Source organism: Capricornis sumatraensis, chromosome 15 (assembly GCF_032405125.1).
Source record: "Capricornis sumatraensis isolate serow.1 chromosome 15, serow.2, whole genome shotgun sequence".
Lineage (NCBI taxonomy): Eukaryota > Metazoa > Chordata > Mammalia > Artiodactyla > Bovidae > Capricornis > Capricornis sumatraensis.
In genome coordinates this window covers 76,559,321-76,582,131 of record NC_091083.1, presented here as the reverse complement: position 1 = coordinate 76,582,131, position 22,811 = coordinate 76,559,321, and the positions used below count along the sequence as shown (strand labels likewise).

The 22,811-nt window shown below is 48.0% G+C and overlaps 1 protein-coding gene across 1 annotated transcript; it reads left to right on the top strand.

Annotated features, from left to right (window-relative positions):
- The first annotated feature begins 1,660 nt into the window (after nucleotides 1–1,660).
- TOMM34 (translocase of outer mitochondrial membrane 34) lies at nucleotides 1,661–21,920 on the top strand. The gene is made up of 7 exons (XM_068987597.1): nucleotides 1,661–1,787; nucleotides 5,998–6,097; nucleotides 7,220–7,372; nucleotides 10,573–10,742; nucleotides 13,620–13,767; nucleotides 20,217–20,343; nucleotides 21,025–21,920. The coding sequence occupies exons 1-7, from the start codon at nucleotides 1,661–1,663 to the stop codon at nucleotides 21,127–21,129; spliced, it is 930 nt and encodes a 309-aa protein (XP_068843698.1). The 3' UTR covers nucleotides 21,130–21,920.
- The last annotated feature ends 891 nt before the right edge of the window (nucleotides 21,921–22,811 follow it).

Below are 22,811 nucleotides of genomic sequence, written 5' to 3'. Positions count from 1 at the left end.
AACATCAGACAAAGAGGGGCAACAAAAGGTACACACCGATTCAGTTGTCCAGGAATTGATGTCCCTAACCATCAATTGTGTAACTAAATACCTGATGGCAGAGACTAGGTTTTTGTTGATGAACCTTTTTAAGTGCATGTTGCATGCCAGATCTTACAGGGCCTGGGGAGAGAGAAGACCTACTCACTGCCTTTAAAGACCTCACAGTCTAAGAAACACTGTAAACTGATGTGAAATAAAATCAGTAATTTATGGCAAGACAATTTTTTTTTGCTGTGCTACACAGCATGTGGGAGTTTAGTTTCCGGACCAGGGATCAAACCTGCGCCCTCTGTGTTGGAAGCACGGAGTCTTAACCACTGGACCACCAGGGAGGTCCCAGGAGAAGAAAAACTTGAACGTAAATGTTTTTCTCTGCCCTTTGCCCTCCTCTGCCCCCTCTACTGTGCATTAGATATCTGCATTATGCATCAACCAAACTTCCCCATTGGCAGAAATACCTGCTCAACCATAAAGAGCAACATTCTGCTAGCATCAAGAGAATTCCTTAAAGGATGACATTCCTTCTTGATCTTGTAAGGTCACGATGACAGTTGCCTTCTGTCTCAAAAAAGTTATATAACTGTGCCCTGACTTCCAATGTGTGGAACAGTTTTCAGAACTGAGATGGTGGTCCCAGGTTACAATCCTCCAACTTGGCTCAAGTAAAATTTTCCACTTCTTTATTAGGTTGACTATTGATTAATTTTCATCAACTGACAATCACAGAATAAGAGCTAAATTAGGAATAAAACCTGAGAGCAATAGGAGCAGAGGAGGGAGATTATAAAGGAGATGATGTCTGAGTTGACTTTTGGCTCAGTGAGGATTAGGCAAGGGAAAAAAAAAAGTGTTTGGAAAAGAATCCCAGGAAGAAGAGAGCATAAGCAAAGGTTAGGAAGCAAGGGAAACAGCATAATGTGCACAGGTAGCAACAAGCAGCTTAAAAAAAAAAATGGTGTAGTAAGTGGGACATAGAGTGAAGTCAGAGGAGGCTGATGATAAGCTCATTTCCCTCAGCGATTTACATCAACCTATCAGTGCGTTCATTTATAAAATCAGTATCTATAGATAACTAGGTGCCAGTTTCCAGCCCAAGTGTCTTTGCACTTGCTAACCCTCTGTCTGAAACAGCATCCCCTACTATATTCTCAGGTCTCAGCTCTATTATTAGTCTCTGGGAGATGCCTTCCCATCCCTCTTACTTAAAAAGTCTCCACGTAGTCACCTTCTATGGCATTACTGTTTTGTTTTCCTTAGAGCACCATCACATTAATGAAATTATCGTCTTCTTGTGAGGTAACTGAATGTCAGGCCCTAGTAGAATGTACACCCTAGGCGAGCAGTGACCTGTTAGAGTTTCACCTGTAGGCTTCTATCACGCCAAGATGCCCACCGCAGCTACAAACTCCCAGCGCGCGGCTACCCAACTGAGCGTGCGTGGAGGGCGGGGCACTAGGCGCCTCCGGTCCGCGCAGGCCCCGCCCCTGCCACGCCACGCCCACTCCTCGCCGGGTTAGCCGGCCGGCACCGGTACTCGCAGCTTCCGCGCTGGCGGCGTTGCACCCGTCTTGGCGCCGGGAACTGTAGCTCCCCCCCAGTTTACCGGCCCAGCGCCAGGATGGCCCCCATACCCCCGGAGTCAGTGGAGGAGCTCCGCACCTCCGGCAACCAGAGCTTCCGCAACGGCCAGTTCGCCGAGGCCGCCACACTCTACAGCCGCGCGCTGCGGATGTTGCAGGAACAAGGTGCGACCCCGGCCCCCCGGCCCCCCGGACCCCGGCCCCCCGTTTCTCCGCCAGGCCTGCTTCCCCCTCTCGCCTGCCCCGACCCCAGCTACCCGGACCCCGCTCTGGCCCTCTCGGCCTGGGGCTTCCGTTTACCCCGCGGCTGACCGGCCCACCGGGTCTTCCCAGTATTTGCCCATTCCTTCCCCCCTCCCCCACCTTCGGCATCCTACGAGAAACTTCCCTGACCTTTCTTTCCGCTTTTATTATTATTGTAACGTGGCTTTATTCTGGCCCTTTTTTACTTAATGACATAACAGGAACATATTTTCATATTAATAGATCTTTTGTCACTTTTTATAGTGGTAAAACAAAGACATCAAACTTAATCTCTTGTAACGTTGTGCGACAGATCTCTGGAACTTTCTCATCTTGCAGCACGGAAACGCCGTACCCACTAAACTCTGATTCCCCCCCTCTGCCCGTGGTATCCACCTTTTTTTTTTTTTCTGTGTCAATGATTTTTACTACTTTAGGCATTTCAAATGAATGGGATAATACAATATTTGTCTTTTGTGACCGAATAATATTTTTGACATTATAAACTGTGTTGCAGCGTGTGACAGGCTTTCGTTCATTTTTAAGGTTGCCTGATAATTCCATCGTGTAGATATACCATATTGTCTTTATCCATTCATCCTTTAATGGACATTTGAATTGTTTTCACCTCTTAGCTATGATGAACATGAGTGTGCAAGAATCTCCCAAAATCCTGCTTTAATTTCTTTTGAATATATACCCAGAAGTGGGATTGATGGATTAGATCATAATTGTATTTTTAATTTGCAGGAAAGGAGGGGGCTTCCCAAATGTTTTCCATAATAACTGTACCGTTTTACATTCCCACCCACAGGGCACAATAATTCCAACTGCTTAGCATCCTTATCAACACATTTTATTTTTTCTTCTTTTGATAGTGACCACCCTGATAGATTGCCTGCTTTTTAACTGTCTTGTTGGACCCCATTCTAATATTTAAGCCTCATTCTGATCCCTGAGGCAACTCTCTTTTTCCTCAACTGTACACTCTTTAATTAACATTGTTAAGCAACTGTATGTAATAAGTGTATAATAAGATGGAGAAGGTCCTTTCTGTCAAGGGCCATTCTTTCTTGTTAATGAGGAGGCTCCAGATGTGATCTTAATTCATTGACTGGGGGATTTTTGCAGAAACACTTGTGGCTGGTCCTTGGTTGTGTAGGTGATATTGATGTTTTTGGTCAGTAATGTCTGGGTAACAAGAAACATGGGCTTCCCTGGTGGCTCAGATGGTAAAGAATCTTCCTGCAATGCAGGAGACCCAGGTTCCATCCCTGAGAGAAGATTCCCTGGAATAGGATATGGCAACCCATTCCAGTATTCTTGCCTGGAGAATTCCATGGACAGAAGAGCCTGGTGGGCTACAGTCCATGGGTCGCAAAGAGTCGGGCACAACTGAGCAGCTAACACTTTGGACTTTCAACAAGAAACATGTTAGTATATCTCCGGTCAATAATGTGTTAAGCTAATGAATATTAAACAAGAACTATGTGGAAATGATCTGAGCTGTGAAGCAGACAAATGCGGTTGTGTGGTAGATTTGACTAGGGAGCTCTGTTATGAAGAAATGCAAGGTAAAGGACAACTTCTTTGAAGAAGTGACATTTGAGGTGCTACCTGAATGGTCAGAAGAAGCCAGCTGCGTGAAATTTTGAGTGCTGAGCACCCCAGGTGAAGAAGGCCGTAGTTAACAAAGGCCCCAGACAGCAGTACCCTGGTGTGTTCCAGGACCCAGAGCATATGGGAGCCAGTGGAGGGAGTAGCAAAGACAGGCATTTTACACAGTAGTTCATGGGAAGGAGTTTGGAGTTTATTCCCTAATGGGAAGCTGCTGGAGAGTTTTCAACAGAGGAATAATGTTTTTTTACCAGTCCTCCCAGCCTCTGGCTCAGTTCAGCCAACAAAGCCCTCTGCTGAAGGCCTCTCTGAAGTGGCTTATCCCAGAGCCTCAGTAGAATTCCTTTTCTGTAGTCCCTCTTTCCCATTGCTTTCCTTCTCTCTCATTTCCTTGGCTAGCATTTGTTGAGTATTTGCTAGACATGATAGACTTTTTCCCTTTTTTATATCTTCCCAGTAACTTATGGGTAAGGTACTTTATAGATAAGGGTTCCAGAAGACTTAAATCCCTTCTTCTGGGGTGACACACTGAAATCAGAGGCAGAATTTGAACAGGGGTTTCTCCAATTCCCAAGTCCAAGTTTTTAATCATTTTGCTGGACTTCTTCCCAAATCCTCTTCTAATGCCAGTCGATTTTGTTTGACTTTTTGCAGTTTCAAGCCACTCTTTTGCCCCCTACCCCATGTTTTTTTTTTCCCCTACAACCTTTCTCTGTAGGCCCACCCTCATCTCAAGTTGGTAAAGTTGCGTTGTTTTTTTTTGTACCCTACTCCAGCTGCCTGGAAAAACTTGGCTTTTTTGTAGGATTTATTCTAGTCCCTAAGAAGAACCATACTGATACCACTTCTCAGTTTAGCAGGAGACCAGAATTCGGTTCTGATCCTGCTACTAATTTTCTAGATAATTTATGGGCAAGTTCCTTGATTTCTCTGATCAATTTCTCTGATCTTGAAAGGAGAGCAGGGAGCAACCTAACACAGTGAACCTTCTAGCCAGTCTGTGAAATGATATCTTCATCTGATAGGTAAGCACATGTGATCGGAGGGGATTGAATGACTTGCGCAGGGTCACAGGCTGGATTTGGGGGGGGTCTGATGTCGTTTCTGCCACACCACTGCTGTTTTCTGAGCAACCATGCTCCAGTGACTTGAGATGGGTAGCAAGGTTTGAATACTTGCAGTTGCTCCTCAAGGGCCAGGATGTCTTTTACTTATCTCTGTACTTTGCTGTCTCCCTTGGGGTCTGGCAACAAAAGGGAAGACAAGATCATTTTATTATTTTTGGTGTTGAATGAAGCAGGTTTTGCATCAATGTGGTAACATGATAATTAGCAAAGAAGGCAAGCTGCAGAAGGAGAGGCGATATGATACCACTTAGGAAAAGTTATTTAAAGGATATTGTGTCCTGCCTGTGAATACCTATATAATAAAGACGGACACACATGAGAATGTGACATACCCACTTTAGGACTGTGGCAACTTTTGGGGACCTGAGGATGGGGCAGAGGGGAGAGAGTAGAGGTATTTAGTCATAGTGAAACCAGAAAGGTGAGAGGACGTCCCTGGTGATTCAGTGGCTAAGCCTCCGTGCTTCCACTGCAGGGGCTGCAGGTTTGATCTGTGGTTGGTATACAGCCAAAAATAAATGAAAAAAAAAAACCCAAAAAGGTGGGAAGTAAATACTAATAAAACATATGCTGGTTTAGTGATGGATAGCAAGTATCTATTACACTGTTGTCTATATGTTTTACCATTTTCAAAGGAGAGCTTGTTTTCTGTTCTTCTGGGCATGTGCCTGGGAATGGAGTCACTGAGTCAACACTTGATAGTTTCCATGTTTTATTTTCATTATGGCCCCTGTTAGTGGTTGAAAAATTATTTTTGAAAATGAAAATCATCATGGCCACAATAAAGGACTTGAGCCTCTGAGATTCCTGAGGATAAAGATGGTCAGGGAAACATCTATGATAATTCCCCTCCCCACGGGATAGCTTGAGCTCTTCCCCTGATTAAGATTTCCATAGTCCTGCCAGACTCAGAGGTCTTTTCCCTGGCGAAGTCCTCTCTGATTTGACCAGGTAGAATTAGTCTGTTTTTTGTGTCCCCGCAACACTTGTTCAGTCCATTTGTCATAGCATTTATCAGATTTTTGTCTCCTTTTTTTTCTTTATTGGATTTACATGCTTCTTGTAATAAAAATTAACATATACGCACACTCCCAAGTAGTTACACCGTGGATTTCTTTGACCTATTTCATTTTGATCTCTGGCCTGGTACCAAGTTCAGTGCATGACTGGGTAGATGAGCAGGTGCTTGGTCCCTGTGAATAGCAGGAAGCTTGGTGTTCTTGCTCCCTTGCCAGTCCATCAGACCAACATGCATGATGGGGTTACAGTCATCTCTGCTGCCCTTTACTAAACCCCAGAGAGCTCAAGGTGTGGAATGCACCCCCGATGTCCCAAGGCCCCCATCTCCCAACCTGTTAATTGTGCATTTTCTGCTTCCACCGGGGCAGGTTCTTCTGATCCAGAAAAAGAAAGTGTTCTCTACTCTAACCGAGCAGCCTGCCACTTGAAGGACGGGAACTGCGTCGACTGCATCAAGGATTGCACTTCGTGAGTGGGCAGGGCTGCCCCTGGGGTGCTGGGGGCCTGGGAGAGGAGACTGGGCTTCTCTGGCCCCACCAGTTACCTCTAATATTAGGAAGTGTCACTCAGGATCAGCTGGTCACTGAAAATAGGAAGTTCTCCTTGGTCCTTGTGGCCCCTGACTTGTGTCCCTGGAGCCTCACCTCTGCTGCTGAAAGGAGTAGGGTGGTCAGTTAGAGGAAGGCCTTTAGTCTTTGTGAGATGTTTAACCTGGGCATGACCTAGAGTTGCAGACCAGTGACTGGCATGTTCAGGTTTTTTTCTGGGACGGATGTGGGTGAGAGAAGGAGCGAGGGAAAGAAAGAGGGATGGTGGTTAATAGCCTTGAAAGGAGAAAATGGTAACCATCACTGACCAGGTATAGAGCATGTTAAACCGTTTTGCATGCTTCTTCTTGAAGCCAGACCAAGATTGCCTTCATGGTCATGACTGAACTAGCACTTGCATCTGATGTGTCCTCAGGAGTCTGATATCCTGGGGTGTTGCCTTAGCTTTGGGCCCTGGTGGTGGGTGGGAGAGGAGGACAGCGGTGAGCATGCTCGTGGAGCCTCTGCTCCGTTGATTTGTACCTGGCCCTGTGCTAGGTCTCCTTTGTGGAGTGCTCGTGAGTGCTCTGTGGGGGACGTTTGCCACCCTGTCCAGGCTGGCCCTGAATTGTGGAGGTCCAGTGATGTGCCTGGGGTCTCATGGTTAGTGGCAGAGGTGGAATTCAGACACCGCTCCATCTGACTCCAAAGCCTGTTTGTTATTCCCACTCGGCCACCCTCTGTAGAAAACAGAGAAGCATGGAAGCTATCAGGCACTTACTCTTGATTTCAGAGGGATCGCACCTATGAAAATTGATGCACACACACACACACACATTTCCCGGTAGCAGTGCTTTTCTGTCCTCCTTCCCTTCTCCACTTCAGTCTGAGCTGGAAAGCCCCTCTTCTGAGAGTTGACAGCCTTCACAGCATCTGTCGCCAGAAATGGCCTCCCATGCACTGAATGCTGCTGATGACCCAGACCGGAAGGAACTGTGGGAGGGTGGGCGCAGGGAGCCCCCGGGACCCAGCAGCCCAGTGACGTCTCTGCCTCCTGTCCTAGAGCACTGGCCCTGGTTCCCTTCAGCATGAAGCCCCTACTGCGGCGAGCATCGGCCTACGAGGCCCTGGAGAAGTACCCTCTGGCCTACGTGGACTACGTGACCGTGCTGCAGATTGATGACAGCGTGACGTCAGCCTTGGAAGGCAGCAGCAGGTGAGCCCGAGTCACTGAGGCCGTCTCTCTGGAATGTCCTGTCCTGTCCTCTCCGATGGGCTTGGAACCTTCGCTTTGGGCATCTGGGGCAAACCGTGTGGTTTAGGCTCAGAAACTTCTAATGAGCACATGCAGAAAGTGTGGAAAGACAATTTGCTGTCGTAGTTTAGCAGATTTTTAAGGAGTCAGAATTACTGAGTTTGTGGGGGGGGGTTTGGGTTTTTTGTTATTGTTCTTTTGCCTAGATCCTCACATGCATTCACACAGTAATACTTAGTTCAGCTCTGTCTAAGCCAGATTCAGTGGGAAATACTGAGATAAAAAAGAGATACAGACCCCACTTGCTTCAGAGAGCTCCCTGGAGTGGGGAAAGGAAGATGCAGTGCAAGCAGCTGTGACCCCAGGCTGTGGGGCTGTCGTTTGTGGGTATGGTTCAGTGTACTGGGCTGTGATCCCTTCACAAGGCCGCTCAGGTGAAGGTCTTTCTGGTCTCTTGAGCAGTTGTCTTTAATCTCATCAGTCACATGTAACTGATCCCTTTTCCCCTCTTGGAGTGGTATGTGTCCAGTGCATCGTTTCTGGCTTGACTTACTTTCTCTGTGCTTCCTGTCAGTCTCTATCATTCTACAAATTTGCCACTTCTGTGCCAGACTTTGCACTCAGGCCCGGGCTGAGGAGGAGACAGACCTCTGCCCACCCTCGAAGAGCTCCCAGTTTCCTGGAGAACCTCAGTCAGTCACAGGCAAACTTTGGCAGTGTGATGAGGGCGGGACGTGGTGGGACGTACCTGACAGCCAGTGGGGGGTCCAGAGAGGGCTTTTCGGAGGAGGTGAGCCGAGACAGAAATGCATAGTTGTCTGGACTAGGGGCCAGCAAGGGGCCTGGGCAGCACGTGCACCGTGAGTTAGTCGAAGTGTTAGAGGGGTGGTGAGAAGCCCGCTGCTCATGTTGTGGCGGGCGAAGCGCTCGGATCAGGACAGGTGACGAGGCCCAGTCACACACGCTGTGGTGTCCAGGGACTTGGACTTAATCCGAACACAGTGAGGCATTGTGAAAGGGTCTTCAGCTGGGGGGCAGCCTGAGCAGATTTGAGAGAAAAGCTGGCTGGCTGCCTGCCGTGTTGACCATAAAGGAAAAGAGAATAGGAAGGGGGTGGGCAGTAATCCAAAAGAGACGGTGGAAAGAGAACAGTGGAAAGGGACCAATTCAGGGGACATCTAGGCAGTATTTTGGCAAGTTTTGTTGGTTGGAGGGTGGGGAGAAGGGAAGAACAGGTGTCCAGGTGGTTGACATGCTGAGGTGGCAGCATGGGGCTGGAAACTCGAGATGCAAGGAGGCCGGCTGGATGTTGACGTGCATTTGGAGCAAAGGAGAAAAATACAGGTTGAACATAGAGATTGGAAGGTCACCAGCCTAGAGGTGGCTTGAAGTTCTGGGAGAAAAATGGAGTACTGCCACGAGTAGGGGTAGCCAGGGAGCTTTGCGGAATCCCGACGTTTGAGGCGCACAGAGAGGAACAGCAGCCAGTGCAGCGGGAGGAACCTTAAAGCGTTTAGTGTCACAGAGTCAGGAGTGTTTGCAGAAGGATGACGACGTCATTCATATCAGGTGTTCAGTCAGCTTAAGTACACTGAGGGTTTCAGAATGAAGTCACTGGTGATCCTGATGGAGTCAATCCACTGGGGTCCGAAGCAGATGGCAGTGGATTAAAGGAATGTGGCTGTGAAGGGGCAGAGGGCTGTTCAGGAAGAAGGAGCTTGATGCTGGTAGCTGGAGTCGGTAGAGGGAAAGGATACAGGTGTGGGAGAGGGTGGTGCTGGCTGAGTGTGGCCCGAGAGAGGCAGGGAGCAGTGGATCCCGAGTGCAGGTGGAGGGTTGGCCTTGTCCCCTCTCTGTAGCAATAGAGAAGTAGGAAGTGTGCCCAGGCAGGGAGGTCTGTGTTCAGGGTGTGAGGGAGTCCGAGGTAGGAGAGGTTAAGGAGCATCGGATGGAGGGGGGTAGAGATTTGAAGACCGATCAAGAAAACAGCTCTGGGGGCTGAGCCAGAGACCGTGAGTTTGTAGTGATAGCAGTCTGTGAGCTCTTCGTTGTAGTAACACAGGAATGTGGTTGTAGAAGCAGAAGTTGCTGTTGGCTTCATCTGCTCGCTCAGTACATACCTCTGGATCCCGCTGGGTGCCAGGTGCTCTGCTGAGGACTAGAGATCGGTTAACAAAACCAGCATGTTCCCTGAGCTTAGAAGAGGGGAGTGGGGAGTGGTGGGGTTTGTTCCAGGGTGGGGTGGGGCGGGGAAAGACTTGAACATGAGGATCGAGAGAGGCAGTGTGGCACATGGTAAGCGTGGAGCGGTGGGAGGGGACCAGGTCTCAGGCCTTGCCAGCCTAATGCAGTGGGAGCCACTGAGAGGTTTTACAATTTGAGAATGACAGAGGATTTGCGTTTAAAAATCTCTGAGCATTAATCAGATGTCAGGTGTTCGCATGGCCTTGTAAATAGATAAGTTGTTGTTGTTTTGTCGCTAAGTCATGTCCAACTCTTTTGCAGCCCCGTGGACTGTAGCCTGCCAGGCTCCTCTGTCCATGGGATTTCCCAGGCGAGGGTACTGGGGTGGTTTGCCATTTCCTTCACCAAGGATCTTCCTGACCCAGAGGTCAGACCTGTGGTCTCTTGCATTAGCAGGCAGATTCTTTACCACTGAGCCACCAGGGTAGCTCAAATAGATTAAGAAAACATAAAATGTGGGAAGGAGGTTCAAGAGGGAGGGGACCTACATACACCTGTGGCTAATTCATGTTGATATATGACAAATCAAACCAATACTGTAAAGCAATCCAGTCAGTTAGAAGTAAATATAATTTCTTAAAAAAGAAAACATAGCATCCATTCTTGGGGACATGTGTGGTTCCTTGGGGATAAGGTTTCATTACCTTAACAAGCACCACATCCCTCTCTTTGAAGTTAACAGTGTGACCAGGCAAGGGCCAGGCAGGGAGGGAGTATCATGGTGGCTGAGCTGAAAAGGCCCTTATGGGTGGCAGGCTCCTGTTCCTTTCCTGCTGCAGGTCAGAAGGGTACAAAGCGATGGTTCAAACCAGGGAAGATGATAACTGGCTCTCATACACCTCCTTTGGGCTTATGAGAGAAAGAATACCTTCTTGACCCAGCTGGAAACCTTTCTGTCATCCTGCCTGCCTTTCCAGAATGACCAGAACTCTCATGGACTCCTTTGGGCCCGAGTGGCGCCTGAAGCTGCCCTCTATTCCCTTGGTGCCTGTTTCATCTCAGAAGAGGTGGGAGTGTCTGCCTTTGGAAAACCACAAAGAGACATCTAAAAGCAAATCCAAAGAAACCACAAGCGCGAAGAGCAGAGGTAAGCTGTGACTTCCTACCCAGAGAGAGTTGCAGTCTCCCCCAGAGCCACATTCTTTAGAGTAATCCTATAAAAACTGGCCTCGCTTAAGATGAGTTATTTTTAAAGTCCTGTAAACAAAGTAAAAAAACAAGAAGCCGTAACCCCTTAGGGACGGTCTCCTCAGCGTTACAGTGGGCAATGGGAAAGCCAACCCCACAGGTGTAAGGGAAAGGTGATGTAAGCCACAATGAACTCCCAGCCTGGCACCCAGTTATCTGGTGTTAGTTCCCTTCTCATGTCTTTGGCAGCATTTGGGATGTCTCATTTAGGATGTTTTTGGTTGCAGAAACAGAAAACTCCATGTGGTAAAAATAATAAAAAGAACGTATTGGCTCATATAACAAAAAGGGCCTTCAGGCAAGGCTTGCTCCAGCAGCTCACTGCAGCATCAGACTCCCATTTCTCTGTCCTTCTCTCAACTCTTTTCTCGAGGATGTGGTAGCTTTGTCTTCGGGCAGTCTTCCCTCCTGAGTCGTATAGTAACAGTAGCAGTTCTGTGCCTCACATCTGCGTGCCATGCCTCATGACCAAGAGGGAGAGAAAGAGTTGTTTTTCTAATAGCTCCCTAAGAAAGAGGGTTTCTTCCACTAAAATCCCTGGCTCATCTTTTCTTAATATAGTCTAGCCTATAAACACAGGCCATTCCCTTAACTAGTCCCTGTGACCAGGGCCTGAGATTTTGTGACGAGCTCAGCCTGACACCATCTGCTCCATCTCCGTAGCCAGCGGAATTCACACACTTATTAGTCTCTGGAAGGGAATAAGCAAGGGAAGGGAGATCAAGGCCAGGTAGCCCCAAACAGGAGACCTCAGCTTAATGAAACAGAGAGGACCTTCCCTGGGCAGGGGTGACAGGAAACTTATGAGGCTCCAGGGGAGTTCTCCTAGCCCAGCAGGCTTGGTATTGAGGATGGGAGGCTCGGGGCAGGGCTGTAGCCTGGCCTTGGATGTACGGGAGGCTCGGGGCAGGGCTGTAGCCTGGCCTTGGATGTACAGGAGGACAGGGATTCTCCCCTTCCCAACAGGAAACCTATCTGGCCATGGGCAGCATTCACTCCCTAGAATGAGAACATGAGCCGCTAATGAACTTGATGGCTTCAATGCACCTCCTATTTATTTCACTGATTTGAAGTCACAACCATGTGTGGCCTGGAGAGGCCCTCTCAGAAAGGTCCCAGCCCAGTGAGAGACTGAGACGCATAAACAGAGCAATTTAAAACACAGCAGGGAGAACGGGTGCTTTAGAGTCTCTAATGTTTGAAGAATTCAAATTGGGAACTGATGTCAGGGTGCTGGGGGAAGTTGGGGAAAGTGTCATGGAGGTGACAGGTTGAGCTGGACCTTAAAAACCAAGTTCTTCAGGTGGGAAGGGAAGGGGGTTTTCAGCTGAGACAGTGGAAGGAGGTAGAGAGTGAGCTGGCGGGGGTGTCACATGGCACAGCGTAGGGTGCCTTGCAAAGTCTAGGTGATGCTGTGTGCGTTGCAGCCCACTGGCTCTGCTTCTAGAGAACCTCGTGCATGTGCCCACAAAGAGATGGGCACAAGGTGTCCAGAGCAAAGTCGGTAAGAACAAAAAGCAAAACAACCCAAGTCCCTGTAAATGGAACAGATGAAACAGTTGCATTGCCTCAGTAAGAGTAAGAGTGAAGCAGCTGGGGGTGTGAAAATCCCAGGGATGTAATTTTGAGGGAAAAAGAAGACCAGGTCATGGTAGAATACATAGAATTACGCACTCCTGTATTTGAAGTTCTCAAACAAAGTAAACAGTAAATAGTTTCTAGCCACTATCATATCTAGTTAAAGTAACCCCCAAAGGGGGGGCATCGTCTCGTTGTATGGCAGAAACCAATACAACGTTGTAAAACAATTATCCTCCAATTAAAAGTTTTTAAAATAACAGGGTGGGGGGCACAGAATTGAGGAAAATGGTTTCCTCCAGGGGTGGATTGACCGGCGGGGAGAGGCTCATAGGACTTCAAAGGTCTTAGTAAACATTCTGTTTCTTAAGATGAGGGATGAATTCAAGGGTGTTAGTTCTATTCCTAAAACTTTACCCTTGTAAATATTCAGTATTTTATGAAGAAAGTTTTAAAAATTGACAAAGTAGATGATAACAGGAGCTGAGGCTGGAAAAATTCCTTAGGGCCGTGCAGTGAAGTGAAGCCCCAGGGCTCCACGGAGCAATTTGGATCTCACCTTGTTCTCATTATGTCTCTTGGAGGCTGGGACAGAGCTCAGGTGTTGGGTTGGGGAGAACACTGCCAGACTCAAACCAGAACAACTGAGAAGTAGGGCCTCCTCTGCCCTTTTCTGGAAGCCCAAGAGCTCCACTCTTCTTTTTTGTTTAAGCAGATGCATGTTTATTTAAATACTTCCTCACTTTCTTTCCTGCTTTAAGTTTATACGGTGCTCTGGACTTTCTCCTGTTTTCTCCCCATTTCATCCTGACAGTAGCCCAAGGTGGGGTAGGTATTGCCCCACACGTGTCGGTGAGCAAATTGAGGTCCAGAAGCATTAGGTCCCACAAGGCTTCCAGCTCCTGAGCGGCAGTGCTGAGGCCACAACCTGAGTTACTTTCTACTGTGTATATATCGTGTGTGTAGAAATGCATCTACATTAGGAGCCCCCAACCTCTTCTGAATGAAAAACTGTGTTTTTCCCAGAAGCCATTGCTCGGGGGATCTCCTGACTCAGGAAGGGTGCTTTGCACAGTGCAGGAGACCTCGGGGGACAGAGCACTGTAGACGGCTTGGAAGAGGCGCTGCCCAAGAGAGCTCCTCAGGCTGAGCTGGGCACCTGCTCCATGGTTTTTTCCTCTTCTGAATTTGCATCTAGTGCCTTCTGCTGGGGATGTGGAGAGAGCCAGAGCTCTGAAGGAGGAAGGCAATGAGCTTGTAAAGAAGGGGAACCATAAGCAAGCGATTGAGAAGTACAGTGAGAGCCTCTGGTTTAGTAACTTGGAATCCGCCACGTACAGCAACAGGTACCTTTCACACGGCTGGCCTGGGGGATTTCAGGACACCGGACATTCTCCCGCAGTCTGCTCTTGGACTGTGATGGTCTCTGCGTCCTGGCATTTAGTCAGTACAGGCAGACCTCAGAGCTGTCTCAGGGTCTGCTCCAGACCACTGCAGTAAAGTGCATATGGGGAGAAAGGGAGTCACACAGATTTGGGGGTTTCCCTGTGCATAGAAGAGTTGTGTTTACACTCTACTGTAGTGGGTTAAATGTGCAATAGCATCATGTCTGAAAAAACAACATACATGCCTTAATTTTAAAAAACTTAATGGCTACAAATTGCCAACCACCAGTCGTCATCATAACATCAAAAATCACTGATCACAGATCACTGTGACTAGTATACTAACAATGAAATAGTTTGAAATATTGTGAGAATGACATAAATGTGAAACAGGTACAAAGTGAGCAAATGGTGCTGGAAAAATGGCACCCATAGATAGACTTGCTCAATGTAGGGTTGCCACAAATCTTCAGTTTTGGTGTCTTTAAAGTATCTGTGAAGCACAGTGAAATGAGGTATGCCTGTATGTTACATCTCAGAACATGTGTTCACATTCCCTTTGGTCACCATGAGATGGGCATTGCCAGTGGCATTCATGCTGTTAAATGGGTGGAAACTGGGGTTTCCCACAGGGAGTCGGGCTTTGTTTCAGCCCATTCCAGAATTTTCATTCACCAGGTAAGCATAGGATGTAAGTAAAAGCTCTGGGCTTGCTGTGCAAACACAACCCCAACACAAGTCTCAAAGCCTCTGTGCCTTCCATGACTCACCCCATGGCTTCTCTGAGGCTCTCTGGTTATAAATTCTGCCAGTCTGTCTGTGAGCATCAGGGTAGAACCCAGGGAATTACCTGACCTGAGCAAGAGAGAGGGTCTAGTTGAGCCTGAGGTGTTGGACTTGTGAGGCTGTAGAAAGGCCTTCATCCTCAGCTGTCGCCAGTGGTCAGTGGTCCTTTCCACCAGCAGTGAGGGCCTCGGAGCCAGGGCAGCATCCCTTCATCGTGTGTGAGTGCCTGCTCTGCAGAAGCCCACAAAGGTTTTGGTAGTAGGTGCTCTTCCTGTCTTAATGTCAAGTAAACCGAGGCTCAGATGGAAGGGCTTTGCTTCAGCTCACCCAGCCAGTAAATGGTGGAGATAGAATTGGAACCTGGCTCTAGTGAGATCTGTTCGTTTTACTGTCAGAGGCTTAAAACATTCAGCAAGGGACCAGATCTACTCTAAACATTTCCTATAAAACATTAATAAATCTTGTGAGTTTGTTTTCCCTTCCCAGCCAACATACTCACATTACTCTTAAGTTCAGAGATCTCGGATCTTCTATAAGCTCACTGCTCCTTATCCAGAACTCCTGGGATAAAATGTGTTTCACATTTTAGAAAGGGATGATAGTGCATATAATGAGTTGTCTAACACTCCAGCAGTGTCTGGGCAGCTTGCTGAAGTTTTAATCACTAGCATTTCTGCAGTGAAACGTGGAAGTTCCACTATCACACAAAATAGTATCAAGAAAGATGAAGCAGCCTCATGTCAGTTGAGGTCATTTTTTTTTTGCCAAATGATTTAAAAAGGGAACCTTTAGTTTCACAGCATGGATTTTGGCACAGTGAAGCACAGTGAAATGAGGTATGCCTCTATGTTACATCTCAGAACGTGTGTTCACATTTGGACCTGTGGTTTTATTGGCTGATTGGACCCAAGGGTGCCTCAGTCAGCCAGGCGCACTTGGGATCAAAGACTGCAGCCCATTCATCCACGTTTGTGCAGGAGCATCTTCTAACTCCTCTTTCTGTGGGCTCTGTCTTTGCTTACCTCGTATTGCTAGAAATCTCTGTTAACCCATTTTCCTGGATTTTTACCACATTCAGGACAGTGTTTTGTTTAAATACGGATTTTCATGCAAATGTGTCCATGCCATGCCGTTTTAAGTACTGTTTCTTTGTAATATATCTTGTAGGCTGATCTCTTCATTAGTCTTCGTAACCAGAGCATCGCTGACTGTTTTGCCAGCTTTGATCTTCTAGCTCAGCCTTGGGCTCACTGATAAATTTCAATCCATTGAGCTTTAGGTTGTGATTACATTGATTTTATAAATTTATAAGACTGAAAACCTGTTACAGAACTGAATTCTCTGTCCGCATGGTTGAATATACCACATGCCAGATGCCGTTTTAATGCTCTACTTCGTGCGTATGCATCTGTATGGTGCATGAACTTAGGCTTCGGTCCTCTCTGTGCATTGACATCTGAGTGGGTATCACCATCAGGTACTTGGCACCTACAGTTTGCCAGGTCCTGAGTGGACCTCCAGAAGAGTCTCACTGAGTACTCACAGCAGTTCTTCAGGTTAGCTCGTGGTCACATTTTAACCTAAGAAAACGGGCTGAAGATGAAAGTTTGGCTTCCTTTTCACTCATTCATCTTGTCTCTCAGACTCCTACTTTGTAATGAAAACCCTTCTCATTGGATACAGAATATTCAGTTTACCAAAAGCCACAGGTGATTATTTTAGAGGCCAAAGTTATGCATTTTTAACACCAGAAAGTGAAGAGGAACTAAAAAGCCTCTTGATGAAAGTGAAAGTGGAGAGTGAAAAAGTTGGCTTAAAGCTCAGCATTCAGAAAACGAAGATCATGGCATCCAGTCCCATCACTTCATGGGAAATAGATGGGGAAACAGTGGAAACAGTGTCAGACTTTATTTTGGGGGGCTCCAAAATCACTGCAGATGGTGACTGCAGCCATAAAATTAAAAGACCCTTACTCCTTGGAAGAAAAGTTATGACCAACCTAGATAGTATATTCAAAAGCAGAGACATTACTTTGCCGACTAAGATCTGTCTAGTCAAGGCTATGGTTTTTCCCGTGGTCATGTATGGATGTGAGAGTTGGACTGTGAAGAAGGCTGAGCGCCGAAGAATTGATGCTTTACTCTTGAGAGTCCCTTGGACTGCAAGGAGATCCAACCAGTCCATTCTGAAGGAGATCAGCCCTGGGATTTCTTTGGAAGGAATGATGCTAAAGCTGAAGCTCCAGTACTTTGGCCACCTCATGAGAAGAGTTGATTCATTGGTAAAGACTCTGATGCTGGGAGGGATTGGGGGCAGGAGGAGAAGGGGACGACAGAGGATGAGATGGCTGGATGGTATCACTGACTCGATGGATGTGAGTCTGCGTGAACTCCAGGAGTTGGTGATGGACAAGGATGCCTGGCGTGCTGCGATTCATGGGGTCGCAAAGAGTCGGACACGACTGAGCGACTGAACTGAACTGAAATATGATCTTTGGCATTCATATGGAATCATTTTCATTATAACACTTACATTCAGAAGCCACCAAATAGTACCTAACGCTTACAATGTGCTGCTTCTACTTCCCAGAAACTTGGCTTATTCTTTAAATTCCTAGAGTCCATTGGGAGAACATAGCAGTTTCCTTAGAATTCTTGTGTGTTCAAATTAAGATCAGGGCCTACTGTTCTAAAACTTAGTGGCCTACAACAGCCATTTTGTTTTGCTCATGATTTGTGAACCAGGAGTTCAGGAAGGGCAGTTCTTTGACTCAGGGTCTCATTCAGGGTCAACAAGAAGGGTCCTGGGACTGGAGTCATTTAAAGGCTTCTCCTGGGCTTCCTTGGTGGCTCAGACAGTGAAGAATCTGCCTGCAATGCAGGAAAAGTGGGTTCCACCCCTGGCTTGAGAAGATCCCCTGGAGGAGGGCATGGCAACCCATTCCAGTATTCTTGCCTGGAGAATTCCCATGGCAGAGGAGACTGGTGAGCTGCAGTCCATGGGGTCACAGAGAGTCGGACACGACTGAGCAACTAAGCACAGCACAGAGGTTTCTCCTACATATCTGGCACCAGGCTTGCGATGACTGACATGGCTGGCAATGGAACTGATAGAGCAAGCTAGAGCCTTTTTTTTCCCCTCCTGGCAGTCTGTTCACTTATGCCAGCTGGAGCTTCCTCACAGCATGGTGGTCTCTGGGTAGTTAGCTTCTCACAGGAGCAGCTAAAGGCTCCAAGAGCAAGTGTTCCCAGAACTCAGGCAGGCGCTCCCAAGACCTCTGAGGCCTAGTCATGGGACTCACACTGTCCTTTCCTCTGTGCTCCACTGGTCAGAGCAGTCACAGAACCTGCCTAAAGTCAAGAAGAAAGTGTTGATACATAGGACCTCTTCTGTGGAAAGAATGCCACAGAATTCGTGCTGCTTTAATTTCGTTTTTATTTATTTGGCTACACCAGGTCCTAGTTGGGGTATGTGAGATCTAGTTCCCTGATCAAGGACCAAACCCTGGTCCCCTGCATTGGAAATGTGGCATCCTAGCCACTGGATCACCAGGGAAATCCCTGCGTCTGCTTTAAAGTTGATACAAGGAGAAGCTTTTCCTAAGTTAAATTATAACTTCCATGAAATCTGAATGAAAATACTAGAATTTTTTTTTACATTCTTCCATGATAATAATTCCATGAGGAATAATGGAATAATGGTAACAATTCCATGGTAATAATCCCATGAGGAAAAAAAAATAACAGAAGAGAATTTAGTATATGATAAATTGTGGGGAAAAGGAGGAATTATCCAATAAATGGTGTTGGATTGGCTCGAAAGAATTAAAAAGAAACTTGAACCTCCATCATCACTCCTTATTTTAAAATAAAATCTAAATGGATCAGTTTCAAATGGAAGAAGTAAAACCATTAAGTTCTAAAACAACATGTGGGTTAATTATCTTGCAGTGGGGAAGGTATTATACGGGGTGATGGTGGAGGGCAACCTGCGGAAGTCATTAAGTTGGAGAAGTTTTATTTCATAAGATTTAAAAATCTTCTGTAAAGATGCTCAGTTTGGGGGCTTCCCTGGTGGTCCAGTGGGTAGGACTCCATGCTCCCAATGCACGGTGCCTAGGTTCAGCTCCTAATGAGGGAACTGGATTCCGTGTGCCACAGCTGGGAGCTAGCACAGCCAAAATAAAAAAATAAATAAAATTTAAAAAGTATTCAGCTTAACTGTATTTAAAGCAACTACAGTAAAACAGATACTGTTTTCTTCCATACTGGCAGAACTTAAAGGCTGAGCCCCAGGGTTGGTACAGCTGCAGAAAAATGGGTTCTGTTAGTAACTGTTCTTAAGTACAGTTGACCCTTGAAAAAGTCGGCTGTCAGGAGCACTGACCCTCCTCTCAGTCAAAAAATCTCTATATAATTTACAGTCAGCCTCTCATACCTGCAGTTCTGCCGCATTCACAAAGTCAACCAAATGCAGATGATGTAATACTGCAGTATTTGTTGCTGAAAAAAAAAATTCTGCACATAAGTAGACCTGCACAGTTCAAACCTGTGTTGCTAAGGTCAGCTGCTTTATTTGGGAAGCATTTTGGTAAGAGTCAGAATTTCAAGTGCATGCACCTTTTGATGCAGCGGTCGGCAGTCCCTCCTAAGACTGACGTACAAGGATGTTCATAGCAGCAGCATTTATCATTTAACTGGAAATAGAAATATGTCTCCTGATACGGAGTTAATAAATTAGGATACAGACAAGTGAATATTCCATAGCCACTGAAAACAGTGTCTGTTTCATTTTTAGTCACTGGGGAAGAGGACTAAAATTGAATAAGAAAGATAACACACAAGTATGTACTTCTCCCCTACTGATGCAGAATGTAAGAATGATGCAAAATATAAGTTGGAAGAATTAGATCTCAAACACCCATATACTCCCAATTAAATTTATAAGCAGTTATGGAAACAACTATAACTTCAGTTAACAGAACAGTTTGGTTGGTCACTATGGCCATCTATTGATGCATCTTCTTTACATTTCACCCCAAACATGTCAGTGTGCATATAATTAATTAGAGCCTAGTATTTATGTGGCTGTGCTGATGGCTCAGATGGTAAAGAATGTGCCTGCAGTGCAGAAGACCCAGGTTCAGTCCTTGGGTTGGGAAGGGCCTCTAGAGAAGGGAATGGCAACCCACTCCAGTGTTCTTGGATGGAAAATTCCATGGACAGGGGAGCCTGGCAGGTTATAGTCCTTGGGGTCGCGAAGAGTTGGACATGGTTGAGCAACTAACACTTTCATTTATGTGTTTTTTTCTTAAGGTAGATAATTTTTTGTCAAGGGGAAGGTTTCCAGTCCTTGCTTGAAAGAGTTAAGTGTGGGATGATAGCTCTGAACACTGTCGGGATCTCAGGTTGTTCAAACCCAGATCAAGCCCCAAGTCTGCGCACCAGTAGTGGAGGAAGCCTGGGGAGTCTCTTCACCCCTTTGAGCCACTCTCCTCTGTGAAAGCGGGCTGGGTGGCTGTGAGAACTGAGGAAGGTGTGATGCACCCAGCACAAAGTGTTCGGGGCGCTCCTCAGAGTTAGTGGCCCCGAGGGAGCAGCTGACAGCCTGGTCTTTCCCCGCAGGGCGCTCTGCCATCTGGAGCTGAAGCAGTACCAGGAGGCGGTGAAGGACTGCACAGAAGCCCTCAGGCTGGATGGAAAGAATGTGAAGGCGTTCTACCGCCGGGCTCAAGCTTACAAGGCTCTCAAGGTAAAGAGATCCTGTCCAGAGGCACCAAAGAGCCACAACCAATCATGCCTGTGGTGGCACTACCAGAGCATGGTCCCGGTGAGGGGGGCCCTTTCACGTCCCTCCTCATCCAAGGGCCCCAGGTGCTCCTGACAGGCCTCCAGCCTGGGGTGCAGAAACCAGCTCGGCAGCAGGCCTCACCCCCGCCTGGTCCCCCAGGGCCCAGGCTTCATCCCCGCAGCTTCTGGTCTCCTTTCAGGACAGCAGGTCCCCACAGCCTCTGTCCTCTCAGGACTACAGGCCCCACAGCCTCTCTCCACTCAGGACTACAGGTCCCCACAGCCTCTCTCCACTCAGGACTACAGGTCCCCATAGCCTCTCTCTCTTGGGACTACAGGTCCCCACAGCCTCTCTCTCCTCTCAGGACTGCAGGTCCCCACAGCCTCTCTCTCCTCTCAGGACTGCAGGTCCCCACAGCCTCTCTCTCCTCTCAGGACTGCAGGTCCCCACAGCCTCTCTCTCCTCTCAGGACTGCAGGTCCCCACAGCCTCTCTCTCCTCTCAGGACTGCAGGTCCCCACAGCCTCTCTCTCCTCTCAGGACTGCAGGTCCCCACAGCCTCTCTCTCCTCTCAGGACTGCAGGTCCCCACAGCTTCTCACTCCTCTCAGGACTACAGGTGCTCACAGCCTCTCTCTCCTCAGGACTTCAGATCCAGCTTTGCAGACATCGACAGCCTCCTGCAGATAGAGCCTAGGAACGGCCCTGCGCGGAAGTTGCGGCAGGAGGTTAACCGGAGCTTAAACTAAAATCCCAGAAGGGCAGCAGGACACCTGTCTGCCTGAGCACCTTCTTCTGTGCCTGCTCCTGGAACCTGGCGGTCCCCCGAGTAGGCTCCGAAGCCCCCTCCTTTCCCCCTCAGAGACGTGATTGCCTCCCACCCCTCAGGAGGCTCCGCCTGTTCACATTAAGCTCAGTGTAGTCAGAAAGCAGACGTTTTGTTGGGAAAGCCTCCCCCTGTTCTGCACTCCCCTGTGCTGTGGACAGCAAGCAGGTCACAGCAATGGGTGCTCATCAGCAGTGTGCTCAGCCTGGTCTCTGCCCAGAGGCTCCAGACCCAGTGCTGCCCTTCCGGTCACCAGGTCCTCTCACCCCGGTCCATCTGGGTGCTCAGAAAGCTGCCAGTCCCATGGGACACAGGCTGGCGTGGGAAGGACAACTGGGAAACCCTGGCCCGCCTACACCCATGGCAGCCAGCTGAGCTGGTTCTCCAAGGCTGCCGACCCCTTCCCTGTCCTTGCACAGCACTCGTGTTCTGAGCTCCAGTGCCTTTTGGCTGAGCCTCCTGGACAGGAATGCGGAACCTGTCCCCTTGGCCGGCGTTTGTGGCTCTGCGCTGCTGTTGCCCACATAGATACCTAAGTTCTTTCAAGAGCCCAGAGGTGTGGCTGCTGCTCCTGAAGGTGGGATGGGGAGAAACCTCGAAGTCTGTGTCCTTCCCTTCCCGGCAGGGACTTGCCTTTTGACTCCCACAGTGGCCCCACTAGGCGTCTTAGTTCTTTGTAATACGTTGAAGTTAATTTGAACTGAATAGACTGACTTTTGTTGAACCGCGAGTTTAAGCTACTGCACTCACACCGTCTACATGAATGCCTGTTGTACTTTGATTCATGGTTCAGCTTTGGTTCACTTTGGAACTTTGCAGTAATAAAAAACTGGTTATGGAGCATTCATCCTTTTTTTGATCAAATTCACTGGGATGTGTCTGCATGGGCCAGGCCCTACTCATTGTGCTGGAGAAACAGCAGTGAATGAACTGACAGGATCCCTGCGCTCAGAAAGCTGACAGCCCCATCGGACACACAGTGAGTGAAACCGCAGCGGCTTTAGTGTTATAAATGAGCAGTCACATTTTCCTCTCCAACTAGGGAGATTTGACCCTGTGGAGAAAAAGGGGTCCCTGAGGAAGTCCAGTTTGAACTGAGTTCTAACATTGGGGTGGGGAGGGTCAGTGGGTGAAGAAGGGAGGGAAGAGCCACGCGGGCAGGCGAACGGCATTGGTGAAGGCCTTGGCTGGGAGGACCTGCCAGCAGGGGTTCTCAGCCTCACAAAACGAGTGGGTGAGGCTGATTTGAGCGCCTGAGGATCAGCCTGAACAAAGGGCTCCCTTCCACCACCTGTGTTCCTGGGCTTGTCTTATTGTCTTCAGTTAAACCATTTTCACCTTAATGGAGACATTTTGACTCTATAAAGCCGAGCAGACAGGGTCTATTGCCTGCTCCCCATCATGCTCAGTGCGGGGCAATACTCAGCTCTTAGGGTTCCATCCTCTCCGAGGGCAGAGTCTCTGAGCAACCAGACTTCCAGGCTGAAGCGGATTTGAATCGGCAACTCTGTGGGCCTGGCCCAGGGACGATTTCAAATTGGGCAGCTGCACGCCCCTTTTCTCCCTGCCTCTTAAGCAGGCCTGACTCTCCCCTAATTTTGGGCA

Bases quoted from the DNA above. Each gene is read 5' to 3' on its own strand.
- TOMM34 (XM_068987597.1), top strand. From the start codon at position 1,661: ATGGCCCCCATACCCCCGGAGTCAGTGGAGGAGCTCCGCACCTCCGGC. The intron at 6,098-7,219 runs GTGAGTGGGCAG...CTCCTGTCCTAG, and splicing joins TGCATCAAGGATTGCACTTC to AGCACTGGCCCTGGTTCCCT. The intron at 20,344-21,024 runs GTAAAGAGATCC...CTCTCTCCTCAG, and splicing joins AAGCTTACAAGGCTCTCAAG to GACTTCAGATCCAGCTTTGC.